This window comes from Haliaeetus albicilla, chromosome 12 (genome assembly GCF_947461875.1).
Source record: "Haliaeetus albicilla chromosome 12, bHalAlb1.1, whole genome shotgun sequence".
Lineage (NCBI taxonomy): Eukaryota > Metazoa > Chordata > Aves > Accipitriformes > Accipitridae > Haliaeetus > Haliaeetus albicilla.
Genome location: NC_091494.1, coordinates 39995063 through 40019348, shown reverse-complemented (window position 1 = coordinate 40019348; position 24286 = coordinate 39995063). Strand labels below are relative to the sequence as shown.

At 36.5% G+C, this 24286-nt stretch overlaps 1 protein-coding gene across 3 annotated transcripts in view; it reads right to left on the bottom strand.

Annotated features, from left to right (window-relative positions):
- CEP112 (centrosomal protein 112) overlaps positions 1-24286 on the bottom strand; it is a 175179-nt gene that overhangs the window by 99736 nt on the left and 51157 nt on the right. For all 3 annotated transcript variants that reach the window (XR_011327278.1, XM_069799345.1, XM_069799346.1), the window contains 2 exons: positions 8154-8289; positions 4752-4859 (listed from right to left, as the gene is read on the bottom strand). Coding sequence is in view for 2 of the 3 variants with exons in the window: in XM_069799345.1 (XP_069655446.1) it covers positions 4752-4859; positions 8154-8289 (244 nt within the window). In the remaining variant the exon portion in view is untranslated. The remainder of the gene's footprint in view (positions 1-4751; positions 4860-8153; positions 8290-24286) is intronic.

Below are 24286 nucleotides of genomic sequence, written 5' to 3'. Positions count from 1 at the left end.
ACGCACTTAGGTATAAAAACAATGGTTGTGATTATAAAATTAATATTTTACCCAAGATAACCCCACTCTTTTCTTTAAAGTAACCTCACTAGAAAGTTATAAAAGAAAAGACATACAGAAAGATCTAAATAATATTCTTCCTCTCCTCCTAATAATATCTTCCTCTGCTCCAGCACACTGCTAAAATAAGAACAATTTCCTAACACTACCTTGGATACTTGTCCTTGCTGCTGGCAGGTAAGATTACAGCCATGCTTTTTTCACTTTTAACCATTCTGCACTTTACCTCTCTTTCTTTAATATAAAAGGCATATTTAAGCTCAGCCACACCCTTGTCTTGCTCCAGACTTAAAAGTGTAGACTATTTCTCTCATCTTTAACATCATCTCAAAGTGATCTTGTTAAATACCCAATAAAACATTTCTGAAAGTGTCCTGTTTCTTCCCTATTTGGCTAAATAGGACAAGACGACAACTCTAATTATTCCTTCATGAGTTTTACAGAAGTCAGAACCCAACAATAAATGTCACAAGAAAGGATTTCCTGAGATACGGGGAGATTCTTCAGCTATCACGTAATAGCTTTCCACTTTGCTATGGAAGCATGAATAATTATTATTGTAAAATGGAATAAACACCATTAAAGAAAAGATGAACCAAAACAAAAGGCTTATTTATACATCCAGGTTGGCATCTAATTTCAGCCAGTGTGTCCATAACTCAGCAAGTCACACCATCCTGCTATCACAGTAATTCATCCACTTTTTCATAGTGCGTTCTCCCTGCTAGGAAAATGACATTTCATAGACTTTGGCTCTCTTACTAATCTTGCATCTCATTTTTTTCACATTCACTCAGTCACAGCACTTCAGCCAATATTTATAACAAAAAATGGGTGTAACAGTGATCATAGTGATCTATTATTGTATTTTTTTTTAAAAAAGGACAAGCTAATACCATTTAAACATTAAGCTCTCCAAAAGTTCACTGAAAGTGTTCCATTCATGACAATTTATGAAAATCTGCTTGACATGAAGGTGAGTACATACTCGGCCCTGTGTGATGCCCTGTTCCACCATGAGTGCTGTGCCGTGGTACCACGGCTCGCCCCAGGAGACGTGCTCTCCGAAAGTGCCCAACAGACATGGATATGGGGGAGAAAAGCAAATTCATTAACTTTGTCGAATTTGCCTGCCTAAAATCCATTATTGAAAAGTTTGGGCACGTGCTCTTTCAAACATTTGGGCTTGTGGAAAATGATTTCAGCAGGAACACTTCCCAGGTATTTTGAGCTAAACTGAGGATGTAATTAGAAAGTAGGAAAAAAAAAAAAGAAAAAAGAGAGGGGGTGCAAAAAACCAAACAACCTTTTTTCCTGTGCTGACGGTGCCATAAAGCCCGACTATAGATACTGCAACCATTTCAAAGGCAGGAAAGGCTGAGGCCTTCGCTGTGGTGTCCACTGGCTTTGAAGTGCCGAAAGCAGCTGCTCCCAGCAGATAGGAACTGTGGTGCTGCTGGAGTTATTTTTTTCTTCAAAATATACTTTCAAATCTAACAGCTGCAAGTAGAACAAAGTTGAGCTAAAGTATATTTAAAGAAAAAAAAGCCACCAGTTTCTCTCTAACAGTGTTCTCAGTGGATACTTCAAAAGAAAGTGGCACTGAATCAGATGAAGCTGGAACCAGGAGTGACACCTGACAGCTGAAACCAAACACTGCAAGATCCGAAATTTCTTCTTTGCTTTATTAATGGATTCCAATGCATTTGAAAAGTTAACAAAGCATTAACTGCCATAGTTTTGTATGGTTTTTGTCATAATTCTTTTTCAAGGAAAATAAAAATTATATATATGAATATATATCAGGTTTATTGATATACATATTAGATAAATATCAATATTTAATAAATCTGTATGTCCAATCTGCAGGCAGAGCAATCTTTCAGCCCCACAACCAATGGTCCATGTTCACACCAGCAGTCTCTTTGAAATCAATATTCAAGGAGGGTCCTGTGAAGCACAGGCAACCATTCATATAAAGCAGAGAGGTATAACCACAGCTCTCAAGTCCCTACACTTCCAAGATGTTTCTCAGATTGGAGAACTGGATAACACATCAGTTCATTTGGTTCTTCATTACCATCTTGATTAAATTTATGGGCAACTGAATTGTCCAGTATGCTGTCAGTGCTACCTCTGCCACTCACCATGTCAACCTAATCTGAAGGTCAATTTGCCTTCCCTTTGTGTATAAAATTCCATTTGACAACTAGATTCAGAGACTTGAGGCAGAACATCTCAAAGCAATTACTACAGTTCTCACATAGCTAAAGTATCTGGTTTTTTGGTTGGGTGTCTACTTCCCAACTGGAAGTCTGCTAGAGCCGTGCTGAAATGCACAACCAATTCTAATTTACTGCTCTATTTAAACAGTTTAAATCAGTCTATTCCTCCCCAAGTAACAACCAAAGAAATATGCGGTAAAACAAGGCAAGGTAAAGTCTGCTTTAAAAATGGTTTAGAAGTTCTGAAGCATAAATAGAGAGTAGTACAGAGAAACAGAAGTTGGAACTACTGAAAGGAAATTTTAAGAGTGGAAGAACTGAGCTCATATTGCTCTGTGGCTGGGCTGAAGGAGCTTTGTACTGCAGAAATGACAATACAAAAAGAATGTCGTTTACAATGATAACCCATTGCAATCTGCAGGGTCACATATTTTTCATGTTCGCAAGCTTTCAAAGAACACTCCAATTGAAGTCTGAAGAGAAATAAATTTTTAAAAAGGGCATAAACAGAATTCTTCCAAAAATTATTCTGAGGCTCTCATTGTTTAGCTGTTTAGTGCTGAAACCCTTTCCTTGGGTTTCAGTAACGTTTCATAAAATATCACTGTTCTTTCTTAGAGTAAAAAGTAGCTATCTTAAATAAAATAGAAGTGAAGCAGTAAACACCTCCTCTTAGTGGAAAACGCTTACACTGATGTTTACCACAATATCGACATTGTTACAGAATACCAATGTAAAAAGATTCACCAAAAGAGTTTTAACTATCACATTCATTTCTTGGTGGTTTTTTTGTCCAATCTCCAGAAGGTCTGAATGTAATAGGCATGATGATACAAGAAAGCAAATAAAAACCAAACTGTGACACTACTAGGCATTATCATTTGCCTTTAGTGCACAAATCCGGGCAAGTATTTGGCAGAAGATTGTACCTATGGCTTGGTAACTCTTACCATGTACACTGAAAGCAAAAATTACCATTTGTAGGTAGGAACAGGAATGTCATAACATGTGGCGAACTGCAGATTAGTATCTATCTGTATAGATCGTCTTCCTAAACCTGGGAACAAAATCTTTGAATAAATGCTTACTTTAGACTTTAAAGATGCTCCACAAATTATCAGAACTGTAAAGAAAAAAAGTGAACCAACCATACCACTAAAATGACGTGAACGTAAGATTCCATAAAAAATTCCACCTTCAAGCGGATGCTCAACTAACTCCAACACTTTCCCTCGTCCTCCCTCCAGTATGTCCTTTAACTGACATGTCAAACTTCCTCACCCTTAATGCAAGCATGAAACAAAACCCCCAGTATCTCTGCAACCCAGACTATTCCTGAATCATTAAATACAAGAATCATAAATAAAATCACCCAGTTGAACAAAACACCTGCATAGACGTATCTCAGTATTACACAGGACAGCTTCTCACCCTTTGTCAGATGGCAACCCAATTAGTAATGTCGACAATTCTGAGTGAGGATAAGGAAAATACTTTGATCTGAACCAACAAACTCTCTTCTATTCAGAGCCACGCACAAAACACACTATTGTGTTTTGCCCAAGCACAGGCAAAGGTCTCTCTCAACACCTACCAAAGTGATCTTGTTCCTTAATTACTTGAAAAAGCCCCTTCCAGACAGACCAGAGCAGATCTCGTACCACAAGCCAACTGCAGTATTTCATCCTCTTACCAGCACAGAAGATAAACAGAAATTAAATCACATTCCCTGGTGGAAATGTAAACTTATATCCATGCAACATTGATAAGAGAGAACTTCAAGCTTATGGACTAACTGTATGATTGCTATAAAGTAACCAGAAAAAAATTTTCAATCCTTTAACAGGTGTTACTAAACAGATGCCACTTCAGTTTCATGACAACCTTTCAGGACCACCTTATGCAAGTGTTTGATGGACTGTTTCAGCTGCGTAGCTCTCAAGCCAACATCATGCAATAACTTCTCTACTTCTATTTCTGTTTTTTCCCTTTACACTTCACAACACTACTGAACTCAAGTTTCTTGTCTCCACCCAAATGTTTCCTGAATGTTTCCCAACCCTGAAATTACATTACAATAAAGAAAATCACTATCAGTGGGCCAAAACAAGCATTCATACGAACACTCCCCATGTTAAAAATGATAAAAAGAATAAAACGCTGTTTCTTGACAAGAAGAAAAACAGATAACGCATTAAATAATTTCATCGAGCCGTTATGAAAATAGGTGTTGCCACCTGTAAGCCTGGGAAACAATTTGAAAGAGTCAGAGGTACAAAGGATTGCAAAGAGGAAACAAAAATATTTTCTATATAGACTCTTCCCCCTCAATCCCCCATTGTGTAAACTCTGCATACCTATAAATTTTGTCTTTATACAAAGAACAGCAATGCACAGCGAGAATGGGAAAAGATGCATGAAAGGATGTCCCTCCTCCCTTCCACCTGAAAGAGCAAACCGACTGACCTGTTGCTCGTATCTTTGCTTGAGCTCTTCCAATTGCCAGGAGAATTCTTTGGATTGCTTTTCCCGGAGCGATTTTGATCTGCTTAGATCTGCTTCAACCTTTTCCATCTACATGGTAAAAGAAAGGGAATGTTTAATTTTTTTTAAAAAGGCATAGCTTGAAACAGTCTGACGTTTCTACAGTTGTTTGCAAACCATCAAAGAGGTGAATATAACCTGCTGAGAATGATAACTACACTATTTGTATGTAGTGAAAATTAATATTCAGTCACTACAGGATTATTAGTTACTTAAGGATACAGTGATCACCTATGCCATGCCACTCCCTGATTACAAAGTATTGGCTCAGTTTTTCACTCAATAGTGCTGAACATCCCATCAAAATTAAGTGAATATTTTTCTAGACATATTTAAGACTCAAATATATTTCACTCAAAAATAGATTGCCTGTGGAAATTCAAGGGAAATCATGTATGAGCCAGTGCACAAACTACATATTTAAAGTAAGTTTACATTAAATCAGTAAAATAACTTAAAAGAGAATTATTTGGCTGCAAGTAAAGTTCTCTGAAGATAGTCATCACCTATGAATAATGAGTCCCACAGATTCCAGCACACAGCATCAAGGAAGCAATTTCATAACTCAATTAACAAAGGCTTTTGTATCAAACGCACAACTGTTAGCTGTACATCAGGCATGTTTCCAGGGGAAAATATATATATATATATATAGTACTACGCTGCAGTGCGTACTCATCAATTACTTTTAGATCTAGGTCCCAACACAAGCAGTGAATAAACTGCCTTCCTTAAAAAAAAAAGAGAGAGAGAGAGAGAGAGAGAGAATAGGGGTGTAGCTGTCAGGAGGACCAGTGCTGCCACAAGTCCATCTGCTGTACCGAAAGAAGAAACACGTGAATTCCTGAAACACAAGCCAAAATCCTGTTTGGCCTAAGGGAGTGCTCTGTCTTCAACAGATCTCTTTGCCAAGCAGCCTGGACATCACTTCTAAGGCAAGGAAAGAGGAGAAAAGGCAGTACTCAGAGTGGGAAAAGCATTTTATTGGAAAATACTGCAGCAAGAGAGGAAGATATAGGACTAGCAATAGTTGGCCAGATAGAAAGCGGAAAAATAGAACAGAAAGGAACAAGTTATCCCTCCAGTAGCTCTTGAACCTCACTGCTACTATGTGCTATTATGAAAAGGGACTTCAATGAATATTTTATGAATAATTTCTTCTGCCTCCAAACTTACTCAAGTTGTATGTTCATAGCCATCTTTTACTCAGCTCAATAAAACCCAGAAAAATAAAAGATCTTGTTACTTTATTTAAGGATTTTTATTTTTAAGAGAATGAAAACATTCTAAAAAGTGAAATAGTAAAAACATATGCAAAGATGCTTTAACTCTACTGGCTTTTGCGCTTTACTTGTTAGGTCACATTCATAGATTTCCTACAAGCGCACTAAGGGCTCTTGATCATCATTTGCCAAACCCAGGAAACACTAGATCTAAAGTACCATGACATAGTCTATTTATTGTTTCTCTTTTTGCTAGTTACTATTAGAAAAAAAATGCAGGTCTTACAGTTAAAAATGTACCGCTCGCCCATCAGTGGGCATCAGGTGACTCTTAAAAATCACAAGCTTGACAAAATAGGAAGCAGATGGCAAAAAGATACCACAGAGCCAAACTAATGAATCAAATATTGATTACAAGAACGGAACATGCCAGACCCCATGCTACTTATGTCCATAATTAACTTTACCACACACCAGAAAATGGTTTTAGAAGCCCAACATTTCTAGTGTAGTTAAAAGCACAGTGTTGCTATAGCTACTACAGTTTTTGTTTTGTAAGTAATACATTCTACCTAACCAGAAAAAATAGAATTTTCCAATATGTTACAATCTAACAGGTGATTTATCTAAAGAGTATGTGCGTGCAGAAGAAATGAGAAAGGACAAAGCTATGAAGACAGCTTCAGCAGTGTTTCTTTGATGTATTTCCTTGAACTTTGGTTCCTGTAGAACAGTACTGCTCAATCGTACAATATCATTTACTATTTCTATATTTTAGCATGCAAGTAGGGACACAACAAACCCATGGCTGATTCTTGGAGGACAGCAAAATTTATTTTCAAAATTTCCCAGAACGCAGCAATATTCTAAAAGAAATTTGCAGTCATTTTTAAATGAAAATTGACTTCAAGTTTTCCAAATTCTTTTGCACATTTTTTTGTTTTGGAATGGTCTTGTTTGCTGGGGTTTTTTAAGTGAATGAAACTATTATTAGTCTTTCTAGAATTAGACTATATCCCTTTTGGAGCAGAAATAAGATATTATTTTAAGACATCGTGAAGAAGTTGGAGAAGAGTCTCACAGCACAGAAAATGTCAGATTAAAATTGCAGGATATGCCGTATTGCCCTCATGGGTCTAGTCTGCAGAACAAATCTTGCTTTTATAAGTTTGTTCTTGCTTTTTTATTTCCAAATTCTATTATTTGCTGTCTGCACGGGTCTTAAAAATATCAGCAATGCCTTACTTAATTTCTCACTTTTGTTGAAGATATTCAGAAAAAAAACTTCAGGAGAACAACAAAAAGATAATTTGTTAAGTTATAAGCCAACCTCCTTAGAAATCCATTACAATATCAAATTGCAGCATCCTGCTGTCAACAGCAAGGTTTGGTTATGATAGTTGAGGCTGGAAAGTATATGGTCAGGTAGAATTACAAGCTTGAAATATGTAGAGACATTTCAACCACATGAGCAAGTTAAGGAAATACTCCCTTCTCACCCCTTCTTTTTGATCACCTGTCACTTGTTCCTTATTTCACTCACTGTACTGGATTTGTAAAATCCCAGGGACAACAGTTTAACTATTGTTTGCTCCATAAGAAATTTAAGACACTAAAATCTTTTACATAAATTCCCGCTACTAATTTTCAGGGACAGAAAACTGGATTGTTCTGTCCTCTGCACATGAATGCCAGCAGCCACAATGGCTCTGCCCCTGTTTAGGCTCCAACTGATTACAAGACCTCATTAACGGAAGACAGAGTCGATCCGAAAAGAGTAGGAAGAGACACACATTTAAGTGGAAAATTACAAACGTTGTTCCATAGGGGTGTATAAACTAACACTTTATACTCTCACTCCTGAAAAATCCCTAATCAGTATCATAACCGCAGATATCTTTATAACAATGACAATTCTGGCTTTGTTAGAAAGATGAAACAACTGCTAACGTCCCTTTTTGACTTGCTAGCAAAGACACTACATTGTGAAAGATTTTGATGTAGCACTCTCAAGTGAAGCATGTTTCTGGCATTATAAGATCAGAATATGCTATCCTACTGAGACAGAGTTTCAGAAAGGCTGGCATTGTGACCTTCTCACCTGCTGTTTCATTTCAGCATAGACTTTTTCTGAGTTCAGCTCCACCTGCCGCTTAAACTCCTCCAGGGCAGCATCTGCCTGCTGGGCCTGCAGCCTCTGTACCTCTGTCACCCGAGTCAGCTGCTCCTCCTTCTCCCTAGAAAGTCACAGAAAATTTTCAGAGTTCAAGTATCAAATAAAAGAACAAGTGTGCTAGTGTAAAAGAGAGGCCTTTAACCCTATCAGTTTAAAATAGTATTCAGATTTCAATTTCCTGTCCCAGCTTCTGCCAAACTTCCCTTAGCAATACTTTGAAGAAGGGAATAGAAGGCTAGAGTTATTTTCGCTTTCTCTTATTGAATTTCGCACGCCTAAACACCGTGTTCATAGCTTACAACAATACCTCCATCTTCAAAGTCTGCATTGACTTGAATGGTTCACGACGCACCATATAACCCCCTTTTTTAATCTCACCTTTAAAAGTATATTGCCCCCCTCAATATTTAAATTAATTCCTTTTAGCACCATCATCTTCTCCCACTAAAAAAAAACCAAACAAAAAATTTATCCCAGTGCCATCCTTGCCTAGACAATATGCAGGATTATTCACTGCTTGACATATATGAAAATGCAAAGCAGGGTAATGCGTGACATATGGTACCTTCTTAATCTATTAGAAACCCATAATGCTGTAATATCTATTCAGCTTTTAAAGTAATGACAGATGTTAAATCTTTACACAAAGATACTTCATATTAACGGCCTATACTATTTGACATACCAAAGTCAATACATACATAGAAATTGGTTTGGGTTTCTTAAGACATCATAGTACATCAATAATAATGCATGTCATAACATTTTATGTACATAGATGCACATATATATACACACACAGAGCTGAAACAGACGCATCCACCATATTGACACATCACAGAGAAAAAACCTGATAACCTCTAAATATTGAAGAAATTTTGATATGATTCCTCACATGGAAGACAATCAGGCAGCGTTGCTTTCTATTACACGTTGTTATTATTGCAGGTCAGTGGCGTTGCCTGACTTTGTGTTGAAACACAGGGGAACACAATGGTGGTATCAATGGACAAAGCTGGCTCCACCAGTGGTTTGTAACAGAAGACACATTCAAACAGACCTGTGGCTGACATTTCATTTTACAGGCAGAGGAAGTACCTCATGATAAATTTCCCATTTTGACAGAAATTATTTCCATATAAAACAAAGAATCTGACACATAAGAGACGGAAAAGACCAGCTAATTCATCTAGTCTGTCACCTTGCCAGCACTGAACTAGCTATTACTGCACTGCGCAAGCCTTTTATAAAGGTCAGGAAGCTGCCAAGCCCAAAGTTACAGTATTCACATCCTCTTCTGTGGTTTTCATACCAGACTTCGACAATGGGACAAAGAACATAATCCTACATCTTCACAAAGCGTCTGTTTGCAGTGTAGGAGAGCAGGGTAATTCTATTAGCAAAGAGATCAAAGAAATGCCACAAGCCCTAAGTATATTACTGTTTACTTTTATAGTTTTTTCATTATGCAGATTTTTTAAAAAATATTTTATTTTGGTGCCTTACTCACAGCTGATGGAATAATTGAGACATAAGGAGACTGCTATTTTCGCTACAGAAGAAGGAAAATACCTTTCTTACCCAGCAGAAACTGGAGCAAAATAGAACAAAATCCTGTATCACATTTTTGGTGATAATTGTTTGGGGTTTTTGGTTCTGTGTTCATAAAAGACTGTGTGCAAATTTTCTTCAGATTGGCTAGAGAGCATCCATCACACCTACACAGATATGCTTTACTTCTACTGCCTCAGCAATTCCATTTTCTAAACTCCTTTGAGGGGGAAGCATATCTGTATATTAATCTAAGTTACCATATTCTCCATTCAGTTACGAGACAATAAAAAAAAAATAAATCACGCAGCAAAAACCCAACACCACCAAAATCAACACTTTTTCCCTGTCTAAATTCAACTGGCAAAAAGACCATTTAGGATTTAAATTTCTACCTACAAAGGATCCAAAAGATCAAAATTGCAAGTACAAAAACCCTCAGCCATTTCGCAGAATGGGCACACCAAGGATGCCTCCAGGGCTAAAATTGATATGAACTGTCTGATGAGTTAGTTATGCATTGGCTCTAGCTGCAAAGACATTTGGCTCAATTACCCCCCTGAAACCCCCATACTAGGGAGCTTGCTGAATATAGAACTTTTAAAGTTAATAGCTGTTTGATATTGAATTACAGTGAGCATGTCGTTCCCCTCTCCCACAACAAAATCTACCAGTAGTTCCCAGAAAATATGTAAGAGGCTGAACTATCTCCTGAGACCTATGGATGGCTCAACACCCTGAAAGAGAAGACGAGAGCCCCGCAGCAGCACAGTTCACCAGCGGACCGCTATCCACACGTGCTACCTTGGAGGAAACACTGAGAGGGGAAAACCTCAACTTCTCCTCCCAAAGATCCTTAATTCAGTTATGGGCACTGGGTAACAAATCTCCCTCCCCGCAAAATACATCTAATACTTCCACTCCACACTGGAAACAAAACCAAAACCCGAAGCTTATTCAAACATATCCACACTGATAAGTGTCAAGAGACACTGGACCAACATTTTTGGTCCAGTTGGATGGAAATGCAACAAAACCAAACATAAAAGGACAAGATGTCAGTCCTTGCGCTAGCGAGCCTCCAAATGTATGCATCTTCTTCCTGAGGAATATACTTTTATTTTGAAATATTATGATGTAAACTTTTAGAAACCTGGTTTTATGCACCTTCCTTTCTTTTAAGGACTTAATCCCATGAATAAATGCAACATCTCATTATAAGCAGGAATAAAACTTCATTTTTTAAGGATGAGGGAGCCAGCTCTCTCTACTTTTTGTGCAGTTAAGATTTGTACAGAAGCTTAGAAAACCTGTACAACAATGGACCACGGTTCACAAATATAAGAAAAGCTTTACTTTTTTTTTTCCCAAGACACTGAGCAATGTGCCTTGCATGAAGCACTAAAATATTCACTTTGAAGATTATTTTTTTCAGTCGGACTAGTTGTGGGGCCGAATACAATACAATTACATCACTTAAATCCCCTAAAGCTGAGCCGGCTTGAGTATAAAAATAGGGTGAATTTAGTCTTCAGCCCCAATTTAAAAAGCAGCAAATTCCCCTTGTTTCAGCGTATAAAGGATATAGCAACAGAATTAGCAATCTTACACAGCACAAACCATCTCAGTGAAAGTTGACTATGAAGTCCAGAATTGCAATTTCAGAAAGCAGCACTCTGAAGTGTACTGATAAATGGAAAATATAAACATCTTACATACTTCCTCTTCATGCTTAATCATAAATATTTTCCTTGCTTAGTAAAATGTCTTCCAAGAGGTAACAACTAAACACAGTAAGACATTATAGCATTGCAAGTCAAGTTAATGAAAACACGGGGCAATCCAGTGATTTACAGGAGAGGTTAAATAAACCCAAGATGTCCCAGCAAATATAGTATGAACCAGCATTGTCACCTGCAGGGTTGTCACCCTTCCCTGTACAAAAGGAAGGGCTGACCAACAGCGAACGAGAGCAGGAGATACACCTGTCTTGGTCTCAGCCTCCTCAAATGAAAACATTTTAGACTGCATGTAAGCATACACATGTCCAAAGTGTGTACCTCTGTGAGCTACACGTGGACAACTCCTGTGGACAGCGAGTTTTACATCCCATTAGCAAATCCGCACACAAGCTCCCTGGGTGTGGAAAGCTTTTCAATGGTATGAAAAATAACTGTATCATGAAAGTCCTGATGTTTTCTTATAAAAAGTATACCACGCTTTAATTCATGAATATGCGAATTCTTTGCCAGGTTTTCACATACTGCTGGCAGCAGTGAAAACCCACTCATCTCCAAACAGACCACTGCTTCCCAACTGTACCGGAGCACAAAAGCAGAGCAAGGAATTTCTATGGTAAGGATACATTTTGCCACTGAATAAGCTTCTGGAACTTAGATTCTGATGGACTCCACAAGAGGGAGAGGCTTCATCTCTTGTCTAAGTCTATCACAGGTTAGTATGACTTTGGGTTTATGCCTGTAGATAGAAATTAATCTTGCTGCAAAAGGTTGAGGTATGGGAAAAGCAGAGTAACGGCTGAGCCTTCAGTCCTGCTGATGGAGCTGAGCTCTTCTCGGAAAGGCCAGGCTCTCCTGCTGATTACCCTGATGATCCCACATGATGTATATGCGCTGATCCTATGTATTTAGATTTGCTGTACTTACACAAGTCTTTGCCCATTCCTTCCTCTCCTCCCCAGATAGTAATACTTCTGAGAAAAAATTGCTTCACTACCTTCCAAACTGCAAACTATTCGCTTGCTGGAAGGCACCTGAAAAAGGATATTGCTGGGTTTGTTTCTAAACAGCTTCCTTTTTTGTTTGTTGACAAAAGAAATAAAAAAAATTTACTCTTTTACTAATCTGTGTTGAAACAAAATCAGTTATCACCATTTATATAGTCGGTTTAGATTTGAAAAAACCTATATAAACGCATGTTCCCAAAGGAGAACACAACTCACTAAACAACATAATACACAGCATTACTGAGTTGCTAAAAACATAACCTTCATCAAAACATACACAATCTTCCCATGCAAAAGCATAATTCAGGAAGTTCTATGATTCTATATCTTTTGTGTATAAGCTACAGACACATGAGTACCCATCCAGTATATGGACACATATATAAGATTTTGTATACGGAAATGTAAGGGGACCCACAATCCTGCTCCTGATCCCAGAGAGACTCTCACGTGGAGGTGTCCCAATACTGGCAGGGCCCCACATGAATGCAGCGGTTTATCCATTTAGAGCCAAATGCAAGATCCACCACACCACTTTTTAGCTGGGTGTGATAACCACTAAAAAAAACCCCCAGCAAACAGGCTCTCTAATTTAATTTCTAGAATGCAGGCTACATAAATAATGTATTAAGGCCTAAAGTACCATGTATTTGTAGAAAGAAGGGGTTACTGGTTTATTTATTGTTACAGAAAAATGCTTCCAGAGTAATACCAATTCTCTAGAATACACAAAAAACAGTTTTACTTTTCCTGCTCTATTTTTAACAAATAGTGATAGCTAAGTAACAGCTTTCTGTGTAAATTACATATTGGGCCTAAATGCACCCATCTTAGCTATGGTTACCAGCAAACAATGAGGAACAACGAGGGCTCTCCTACAATGCGAACGCCCAAACATATGGAATATGTGCAGAACACTTCTTTTTGGTGTGGAGAGGAAGAAAGACAGTGTGAAGTCATTCAAGCGGAATGATAACTAAACCAAAGCCAGATCAAAGGACTGAAGAAGAAAGACTGAAATGTGAAGCTGAAATATTTATTGCCTTCAAAACATCATCCCTATCCTGTCCCTGGGCACTTTAATATTTCGAAGTTGTTAGAAAGCATTCTAACTTGTTTCATCATTTCAAAGAAATAAAGCCAAAAATATAAAGTAGCAAACAATTTTATCTTTCTTTCCCCGATTTTAAGTACAAGATGAACTCGTCTTTATGACAAAAAGCATGAATCCACTTATAAATTGTTTACAGTTTGCATAATTTGAGACGTTAACATCAAAAAGCTGGTCTGCATTCCTTCAAGTAAGCTGTAACAAAGAATTATATTTACGATACAATTATTATTTTAAACTATATACTTATGTTTTAAATAAATCATGAGATAACAGTAACAAGCTAAACCACTACTTAAAGTCGTTAATGAATTTAGAGTAAATAATATTCCACGTGTGTAGTATCACACTTCTGTGAAATAAGAAGAATAATGCATTACATTCAAAATTAATGGCTCACAAATTAGCTAGACATTGGTTAAACACACTAATAATTATTATAACTATTTCTCATTATAATAATGACAGGGTACTGTTGTGCTAGCTGCTATGTAAACAGAATAAAAACAGCAACGGCAAAATGATGAATGAGATGTGGGTTAAAAGGCTGGGCAAGCGTTGTAAATGTGGCTGGAAAGGAAAATGTTATAATTTTGCTCAACGCTGCAGAAACTGTCTCCAACATTTAGATACAGCACATATATGAAAGGCCACAGAGACTCCATTATCAAGAGAGGAGGATTAGAACAGAGATTAATACTCATGGCTTTTACATGCTGAGATGACAGCTAAACCTCAACAAGGAGAACGTGGAGGGGAGAATTAGAGAGACAGGTGTAGATAATGGCTTAGATAAAATGAGACAAGACTGTAATTAAAAGGTGGACCAGAAAGTCAGCAGCACATATAGTAAATAGATTCATGAGATACCCAGAGAAGAGGTACAAAGAAGGAAAAGACAGGGATCAGAGAACAGTGTTGTGGCACAGAAAGCTGGAGGACAAATAAAATAAAGCACCTGAAGGACAAACTATGGGAGAGATCACCAGGCAGAGGAGGAGAGCCAGGCAAGAAGAGTCACTTCACACTAACAAAGAACAGCCCAAGATGCGTTATGAGTGACAGAGCCGACAGTGGATGGCAAATGAAAGATCACGAGGATGAAATAACAGTATTAAGACTGTCTCCAATTTCTCCAAAACAGAATTCTAAATCAAACATCTAACTAATTACTTCAGCTTAAAGCATGCCAGGTTTATAATTTCAAAGAGGTGCCGATAAAAACATCCTGGGTCAAAAAGCCTTTAATAAAATAAATTATTTCCCACCAATCCTGTTTCTATTCTACCCTTAGACAATGATGGCTACACCACCAAATACCAGTTTTGACTAAGCAAGTAAAGAATCCAAAAAGCAACTATATCACTCGCCTATGCAAGGAGGTACAAGGATACAGCCTTCATTCTGTCATTCTACATATTTAAGGTAACTATTTTTATGGCTAAAATAATTGTACTATTATAGTTTAGGATTCAGAATAATAATACCCATGTTGTAATGGACAATATAGTAACTCAATACTGAGGAATGATGAGTATCTACTCAGCTCATCAGTTTCTTCTTTCTAAGAGGCTGGTAAGGTAGACATGGATTTTCACATTATTTTTTTCAATAAAAGTACTGTTTGAAATATTAACTTTATTTCCTCAATGAAGGTTGGTTGTGTTGTTGATGAAGCTGAGGGAAAGTTGTACAAAGTACATAAAAAGCAAAAAGTAAACTTAAGATTACCAAGTGTAATTGAAGTCTAGCAATCATAATCGTCTGGCAACAACAACAACAAGAACAGTCATTCCCTGTACTATTTTTGTAGATAGTTTTTAACTGACCCCCAAAAAGGTGACAGCCTGAAACTCTTCATGCTTATTAAAAAACAGTTATTAAATTCAATCATCTGTTAGACTTTCTTTAGCCAACTGAAGGCTCTTCTCCTTTCATCACTATATAGTCTTGAAATACACTGCACTGAATCTAAAAGATGCACTAATGTGAAAGGGAAGCCTTTGGGAATAATAAGGGAACGAGTCTGACATTTGCATTAACTACTTTTATATTCACTTAGTGAGGTCAAAATCTACAGCCTTTAACTACGTTAATTATTAGAATAGCAATTTACAGCAGGTAATCTAAGTGCATGATACACTGATGCTGTTCACCTCAAAGCAATACTTTTCTTTCATACAGCTAGATATTATATCGAAGCATTTTCATAGTTGCTAACATTAAGATGTTGTCATATGGTATCTCTATAACCATCCTAGGGGATATAATGGTCTCATAGACAAGGATTAAAAATCAACTGTTACTTTTTTCGTACAAATGGAGCTTTCCTTTAAATACATATTTCATTATTGCCAGTAGGTCTCCAGAGAAACTGCTGAAAGAAAATGAAAGGCTGTAAATAGTTAACAGAATGCTTTATTTTTTCTTTTAAGTGAGGCTATTAAATAAAGCTACCACATTTTTGTGTCCTCTGTTGATACTTTACATTGTGCCCCCTAGAGTGAGGGTTATGTCAGCATGTTCACTGGGGCTAAAGGAATGTTTACAATATGCTGGAAACTTTGACTGGTTTTGCTCTAAAAGGTTTCAGATGCTCAAACAGAGCACCAAGTGGAGAACAGCTGGCTGTTTTTCCACTGATTCTTAGAGGAGGGGGGGAAAAAAAAAAAAAAATCACCACCAAAAAACACACAGCCCTGTTTTAAAGAGTAAAATTATATCCAAACTTTTCAGCCACTTAACATTACCACTGGTTTTAAATCACAAAGTTTGCTTTTTTCATCATATTGCAACTATTACAACAAGACAACACTAAACATTTTAATAAAAGAGAATGATGACTACAACGAACACGAGTATAAACTCTTAACAATGTTCTTTATTGCAACATTTGGAATTAAAGACAATGCCTTCTCATATTTCTTTAATTATTTCCGGCTTTAAATAGTAATAGCTTTTCCATTCCTACAAGAATTTCTCCACACACAAGTACTTCATTTTCAAGGAAAAATGGAATTAACTACAGGAAAACAGCTACGCTTAAGCAATTATCCTAAAAATATTAACAACAACGAGCAGTTATTCAGAATCTGGATTCAACTTGGAGGAGCAAGAAAGCAAAAAAGAATAAAAAAATCAATTTGCGGTTAAAGCTGTCACTCCATTTATTTATTTATCATTGTATTGACGATTATCACGCAGTTGTATTTTTCTGTGTGCAATGGCATTTATGACATGCACCGCTACAAGAAGTCTATACAATACAATCCATACAATAGTATTCTGAAGGAGAAGCCGTTTAAAAATAAAGTTCTCAAAGGGTTTGGTATAATCAAATTGTCAAAATCCACTGTAAATCACAGTTTTAAAAAAATTTAATTTCTGTATATTTTGAAAAGTCCAAATTTAACTTTTTTTTTTTTTTAAATGTTGGGATCCAACAATTATGCAACTGTAAGCCGCAAAACAAAATAAAATTATATTCACTGGCATTTACTCTATCTCCTGCCATCTATCGTCACATATTTATCTATCCTTGCCTTTATTTGTTTCCCTCTTTATTAGCTCAGAAGCATTATGTACACCATTTATTTATCTCAAAGTTACGTACCCCCATTTATTTTACATTGTCCCTTTTATGATATTACAGAGAAAAGAAAAACTATATAAACACCATGGGAATTTTGCAAGAGATTAGTAATCTCAAAGACTAGAAGACCCTTACATAAAACTTCTGGTGCTAAAATTTGATGTATTTTTATGTATTCTGAACAAAGCAAAAAGAGCCTTTCAGACCAAACAAATCCAGGCCTTCTCTTTGTATATCAAAGAAAACTATACAGTGGAAAATGAGTCATTACACAGCCACAGCTGTAGGAAAAAGTAGAACAGAGATTCCGCAAAGGACCATCTCACCCTGTTCCCATTTTTGTCTTGTCCCCATTTCACCAACACAGGTGGAACTGTGGAAAACACCAGGCAGAATGCCTGCTGGAGGCTGACAAGCAGTCTCAGAACAAAAACAAAAAAAACAAAACAAAAAAAACCAAAACCCCCAACAAAACAAAACAAAAAAACAACCAAAAAACCCCACCAAAAAAAACCACACCAAAAATACTCAGGGCAGCATAACAGGATAACATAAACTCAAATCATTCCCCTGCACCCGAGTCCAGACCAGATGGAAACCCTGTGGAAGTAAAAACGAGAGAAGATGGGAATGTACTGAACCTCTGTGTAGCTGCAATCCAGGCACCCCTTTTGTCAGGGATTCAGGCTGAAGTTGCAGTACAATTATAATTAGATTTCTTCTTGCAGAATGTACTGACACTAGCTTCTGCTTCTGAGTACGTGTGACATCAAAGCTGTTCTCCTCAGGCTTTACAAGTATCAGTACTAAGCTTAAAACCTCAGGACAAGCCTGAGAAGAGCTCCAGTTCCGTTGCTCCATACATCTGGTGACGATGTCAGGTAGGGAACAAATGATTCAGAATAACCAAATGACTGGCAGACCATAGTAAGAGATGACAAGTAGAAGCCCTTTGAATAAGAAATGAGTAAGGTTTTAAGAAGAGTAACCGGTAAAAAAAAAAATAATTGTTATTTCCTTCCCAAAACTGCATTTCTCCAACTTGTTTTAGTAAATACAAGTGCAAATGCATTTCTATCAGATACTTTCTATGAGACAAAACCTTGTAGTAGTAACAACTGTACTACACACAAAAACTGAAATTTAAAATATAAATTAGTATCACTGAACCACACTTGACAGCCTCTAGAAATACCTCAGCATGTGGAGGTATAAAGAACTGACACAGCTATCATATTGGGAATAAGGAAAAGCCATGAAATACGTCTTCGTAAGTCTATAGTGAAGAAACTCCACAGCACCATCCCGAAAGAGAAATCAGCTTCTTTTCCTTGATTCCCAGAGAAAACGTGCACATACACAAGTATATATGGGAAAATAAACATAAATAATTTTCATTTCTGTATTTTATTGAACATCTACATGTACCACATTCACACCATGCCTTTGGTTGAAAAGACTTTGAAATGTTTTGGTCTACCATCTAAAACAAATCACAAAATACTGTGAAAACTGTATATGAGTGCTTTACAAACTGCTGTAAAAATACAACTTTTCTAATACATAGAAGCAGCTTTGCTAGTTTCTGGACAGTTTAGCCCCTCTTTCTTTCCCAGAACAGTTTTAAACAAGTTCAGATGAAGGGTAGAGAAGCAATGGAGAAAAGAGGTGTTGCTAGTTTCTTATGTAAACAAACAATTTTATTAAGTGACTTTCAATAAACCAGCTGCTAAACATTCGCTCTGTATCACCACCACTTGCAAAGTGCTGAGATTTGGCTCCATAGGCAGGTTTAAAAAAAAAAAAAAAAAAAAGGCAAAGATTGAGTGGAAGAATGTTACAAAGCATTTAACTGTGCACACATTGTGTGACACTTCAATGTTCAGTTACAATGTCTGCACCTGTAGAGGCAACAGTTCATTTCATTTCTCCTAACATGACTTTTAAAAAATTGTTTCCTTCAATCACACTACAGAACAGAAGAATAAGAACTCGGAAAAGCTATATTTCAGCAGCATAATGAAATAGTCATTTGTGTATGAGACACGCAAACCAAAAAGCATTAAATCAGATCCTGTAATTATTTCCAGTATGGGAGAACCATCACAACCATTATCCTGACAAGCCAACAGCAGCAAGGGGATCTGCACTTCCACGCAGGTGACAGATGATAACAGCCTCAGCTCTTATGTATGTTTATAGTTTAGTCCAAAATCTCCACCTCAAGACAGACAAACTTTATACATCTAAGCAGTCATAAAGCTATTATGGACTCCAGAATGACGTGGCAAAACCCAAACCACATTACAACAGAGGTGCTCCAAATATAAGCTGCATTCACACTTCAGAAAACCTGTAACTATAACTATTCACTTATACAATCAAATCCTCCCTTCTTTAATATTTCATCTTTAGATTTTTTAATATATTATTACTAATAATACATTTTATGGTTTACAGTAGGACTCAAACTTAAGCGTCTTTTCCAACCTAAATGATTCTCTGATTCCAGTAACATACAAATTGACTTCAAACTAAATGCTATAAAACAAACGTTTCGTCCTGTACACCTGATATCCCCCTTGATGCAGGTCAAGCTGGCAGTTATACCTCATACAGTGATGGAGTATATAATAATGAACGTGCCCATTCTGCTCTTTCTTTGGATCATAGAAGAGATTTTTACCTCTGATCTTAAGCAACAATGTTCTAAGTTTCTCTGTCAGCAAATAAACGAGGCCAGCCTTAAAGTATATGCACTTCTGCTGGCTGCAAATAATGCCTGGCACACAACTGTGATACTTCCACAGGAAGCCTTTGGGATCATTGCTATGACTACCATGCTAACATTAAATTCTGAATATGTCAATTGTGAACATAATATATACTTATCATCTCCAAGGTCCTTATTGAACATGCACTCTCACTGATGGTTCATGAAATTACTACTATAATTATTTCTGAAATTTTCACAATGACTAGGAAGACGGTTGTCTGTAGTTTACAATGCTATTTTGGAACCAAAAGAAACAGTAAAAAAGGAAAGGTATTATTTTTAAGGAAACAGAACCTTCAATATGCTTTCAAACAATTCTATAGTCAGAGGCCTGGAGTTCAGCTTCTTTATTTTGAGTGCTAATATCAACAGAGATCAGTATTTAGTGCACCGTCTGTTGAAAAGAGATGTAATTTAATATTTGTGATTGACACGTCAAACTAAGGCATTAACAGCTCAGAATGTTTGCATCTTTTTATGAAAACAAGTTAGATGCCATTTTCTTTAGTAGTTAAGACAGATATTTACTAAAACCTGCTACTTATAGACACAGCAGAATCTTCATAGACAGAGAATGTGCAGAGCAGGTCCAAACTGAAGGAAGCACAACCACTGAAACATTTTAAACTTGATAAAATTATTGGTACATGATAAATACTACAGTCTAACCTCATAATTTCTATCACAATGAAAGCACTTTCTTCTCCTTTTTTCCTTTTAATTTATTTTATTTTTTAGCACAATTATTTATTGTGGAAAAGAGCCATTTGTTAGGTCTTTAGGAAAAGTGCATAAATCCTCCACCTACAATACAATTGTTGGGAACATTACTCAAGTGCAGATCAGGTAAGCAAAGTTGCTTCAAAGATAATCACTGAAATGGAAGTAAGAGTAAAAATGGTCAAAGAGCCTTTAACATACATGTCCTAGGCTCATTTTTACACCACATCAAGGTCATGCCTATTTCCAGTTCCCTAAATGGCCACAAGTCTCTACGCTTCTATATTTCAATTCTTCAATAAAATGGGAAGTATTTCCCTACAGCCTAGTAAATTAAAATTATGAAAGAATTGGATAAAATATTAGCAGTGGCAAAATAAATATTTTTAAAAAATATGCGTCCAAATGTCACAAAGCAAGACACAACTGATCATGTTGAGAGCTACTCTGGATAACAGTGTTGTACAAAGACAGGAAGACCTTTTCTTTCTCTTCCATGTAATTTCTTCAGCAACACGTGGGTACAGATTTTTTTCCTTAATTTTTTTTCTGTTATATTCAAGTCAGTCTGTAGTGTGACAAATTGTAATATAACTATACCTTTTTATTTCCTATTCTTCTACTTAAAATAAAAGAGGTAAGAACTGCAGAGATTTAGCCTATTTGCAACCCACTCTCATGACACATTTTATGCAACCAAACTAAAGGGATTAGAGGAACAACCTTTCCCCTCAAGTAATTATGCAGAAGCTTTTCAAGAACACTTTGTTATTCTATAAATGCAGTTTAAATGACATTCTAGAAAAACCCTTGGAGCACTTCTTATAGTGACTTTTGCTATTAGGCAATACCTATGACATGCATTGCTAAACTGAATATAAAATTTATATCTACAAGTCACCAGCAATAGTCAGGAGTATTAGAGCAGTTCTTTTGGAACAGATTTGTTTTTGACAGATATTTCTACCACAAACTTCAGAAGAAGAAAAAAAACCCTTTCATACACTATGTAAGCCCCTATTTAGTATTAAAACTCTGGCAACGCTATTTTTTTGAAGTGAAGGATACTTTTAGAAATGTGGATTTTACTATTCCACACAACATCTCAAATCACTTTCATTATGCATCTGTGTGGATACGTTTGAAACTGCAATAGCACTGTTTGCTGTCACACTACTGGAAAAATAATAATAATAATAATAATAATAATAATAAAAAACCCCACTAAAATGCCTGCTACCTCCCTTTCTATGTGTTTGCAGCTGACTAGCTACTCAAGATATAATCCTGTGGCCATTTCAGAATCAAAGTGCATTCAGATCAAAGTAGTTTATGAGAAATCACTGATGCACCTACTGGGTTCTGAGCTGCAATTCCACAAGGCATCATTTTTATTGAAGATGGTGAACTATATTATCACCCATCTCAAGGAAGATAAGGTTGTTTTCTGAAGGTTTACTGTGTCTGCCATAGCTTGTTTGATTAACTTAATTTGATTCCGCAAATAGTTGAAGAAATACAGCAAAATAAAGCATCTTCACATAAGACATTAGATCTTATGAATTCATATTAACAGCAAGACATTGTTAAAAGGACTAATTTTTGCAGCAATGGAAAAAAAAGCCATAAGGAAGCCATCCATTTCTGACACAAAAATATTACTGCTTGTTACGTATTACTTACGTATATATTATATGTAAGCACACACATGTAAAATCTTAATATTGTCCAGAAACATCAGTACTAAATTAACGGCTTGGTTTCCAGAAAGTCAGCCTTGCAGGATTAGCAGTTCCTCTATACTGGGCATGTGAGTCTGTTCTTAACAGTCCTGTGTACCAACACATCTGTGATCAGAAATGTACAGATGCAAGACTCAGAGGTTTTGCACCAGAGTTGAAATCTGAAACAATCTTCCAGCAGAATATATGCTGGGCTTAGACTAGGGCACTATATTTCTGTAAATACAATATTTTTAATCTTCAGGAGCACAAATCCACCCTGATGATTCTGCCAACTTCTGTCTCCATCCAGACAAAAACACAGAAGAAAGCTAATCTTTATTTCTATTCAATTACAAAGTAATTACTTATTAGCATTACTAATTCCATGACTAATCTTAAAATTAACCCCAAATCACTGCTATAAAACAACCAATAGAGTAGTATAGACTCATTATTAGAGTAAGCTATCTCCAAAATTAAAAAGTTTTCCATTTTAAATTAGGAGTGATGTATCATTTAATATTAGAAATCACTACATTATTTTCAACACCCTGTATCAAGAAAATAAATTTTAAAAAGCACAACAGAAACAGAGTGCCATAGGACATGGAAGTGAACCTGGGAAAAGTACTCTACAATGTGAGTGGAAGCAGCTTATATTAGAAGACTCTTTGAAAACTGGGAACAGGTATTAATCACTTGCTGTAGGGGAAATAGTCCAGACATACTTTTAACCTGTCATGCAGTCTCCAGGGCTCTGCGATCCCAGAGGCTGACCCATCCTCAGTTTTGCCCAAAGGACCCACTCACCCAAAGTACACGGGTGGGACTGGCCTCTGCCAATGTCATTTTAATTTGCGGGCCCTGACGCATCTACCAGTAAACTGGAGTCTTGAAACTTTTGTCTTTCAAATCCTTACTCCAACTCAAACGTTAAACCTAAGCTTAAGTACAGCTAGGGAATATCTGAAATAAATGAGGACCTACTCAGCTATCTGCAAGAGCTTCTCAGTGCAGAGCTGTTACCTAAAAGTAAGTTCAAAACCCACAGCACTCTAACCCACTTTACAAATACTTGCCTGAAGTGAAGCACTACCATGTTTACTCTGCACTGACAGCACCCACATGGCGCATAAATTCTGAGCAGCCAGTGGACTGTAAAGTCAGGCTTATTTTACTAACGTAAGTGCAATCTGACATTTTATTTGAAAGATATGGAAGATAATTAATGCAACTAAATTATCAATGAATCAGACGTTAAAATACTAAAAGATTAAGTTTAGTTGATAACAATTCAATCTCCCCCAAAATTATAAATAATAGCCAGTGTAAAGAATTTGAAGATTAAAAGCTAGATTTTTTTATTAATGCCTGTAGTGATTTAAGATAGTCTCTATTTATGCCAAATACCTAAGAGATTGTAGAAATAAAGGAACACAGACTTCAGCCCTGTGACTTTTATTGAATAGAAGTATCTTCACAAAGCCTCTATCTGCCTAGATAAGACACATTGTAACAATTAACTGAGCAGTTTTAGCAAATAACTTCTGGCTTGTTTCAGAATAATCTGTTTTCCCTAGAAATTATTTCAATAACTTTGAATTTAAACTGGAGAAACCCATGGAAATAATATTTTACATAATCAAAAATGGAAGCAGCATAACAAGAGCCTATCTTGTCACATGTGCATCTGCTGTACGTAAACCACTCCTCCGCTCAGAAAACATCATAACTTGTTGCATTCTGATTAGTTTTTTAATGTACAAAGTCAGCAAAAAAGCTGTTCCAAGTTACTTAATGAAAAGTGTCTTCTGTTTGCTGCAGATCATTTCTCCAAG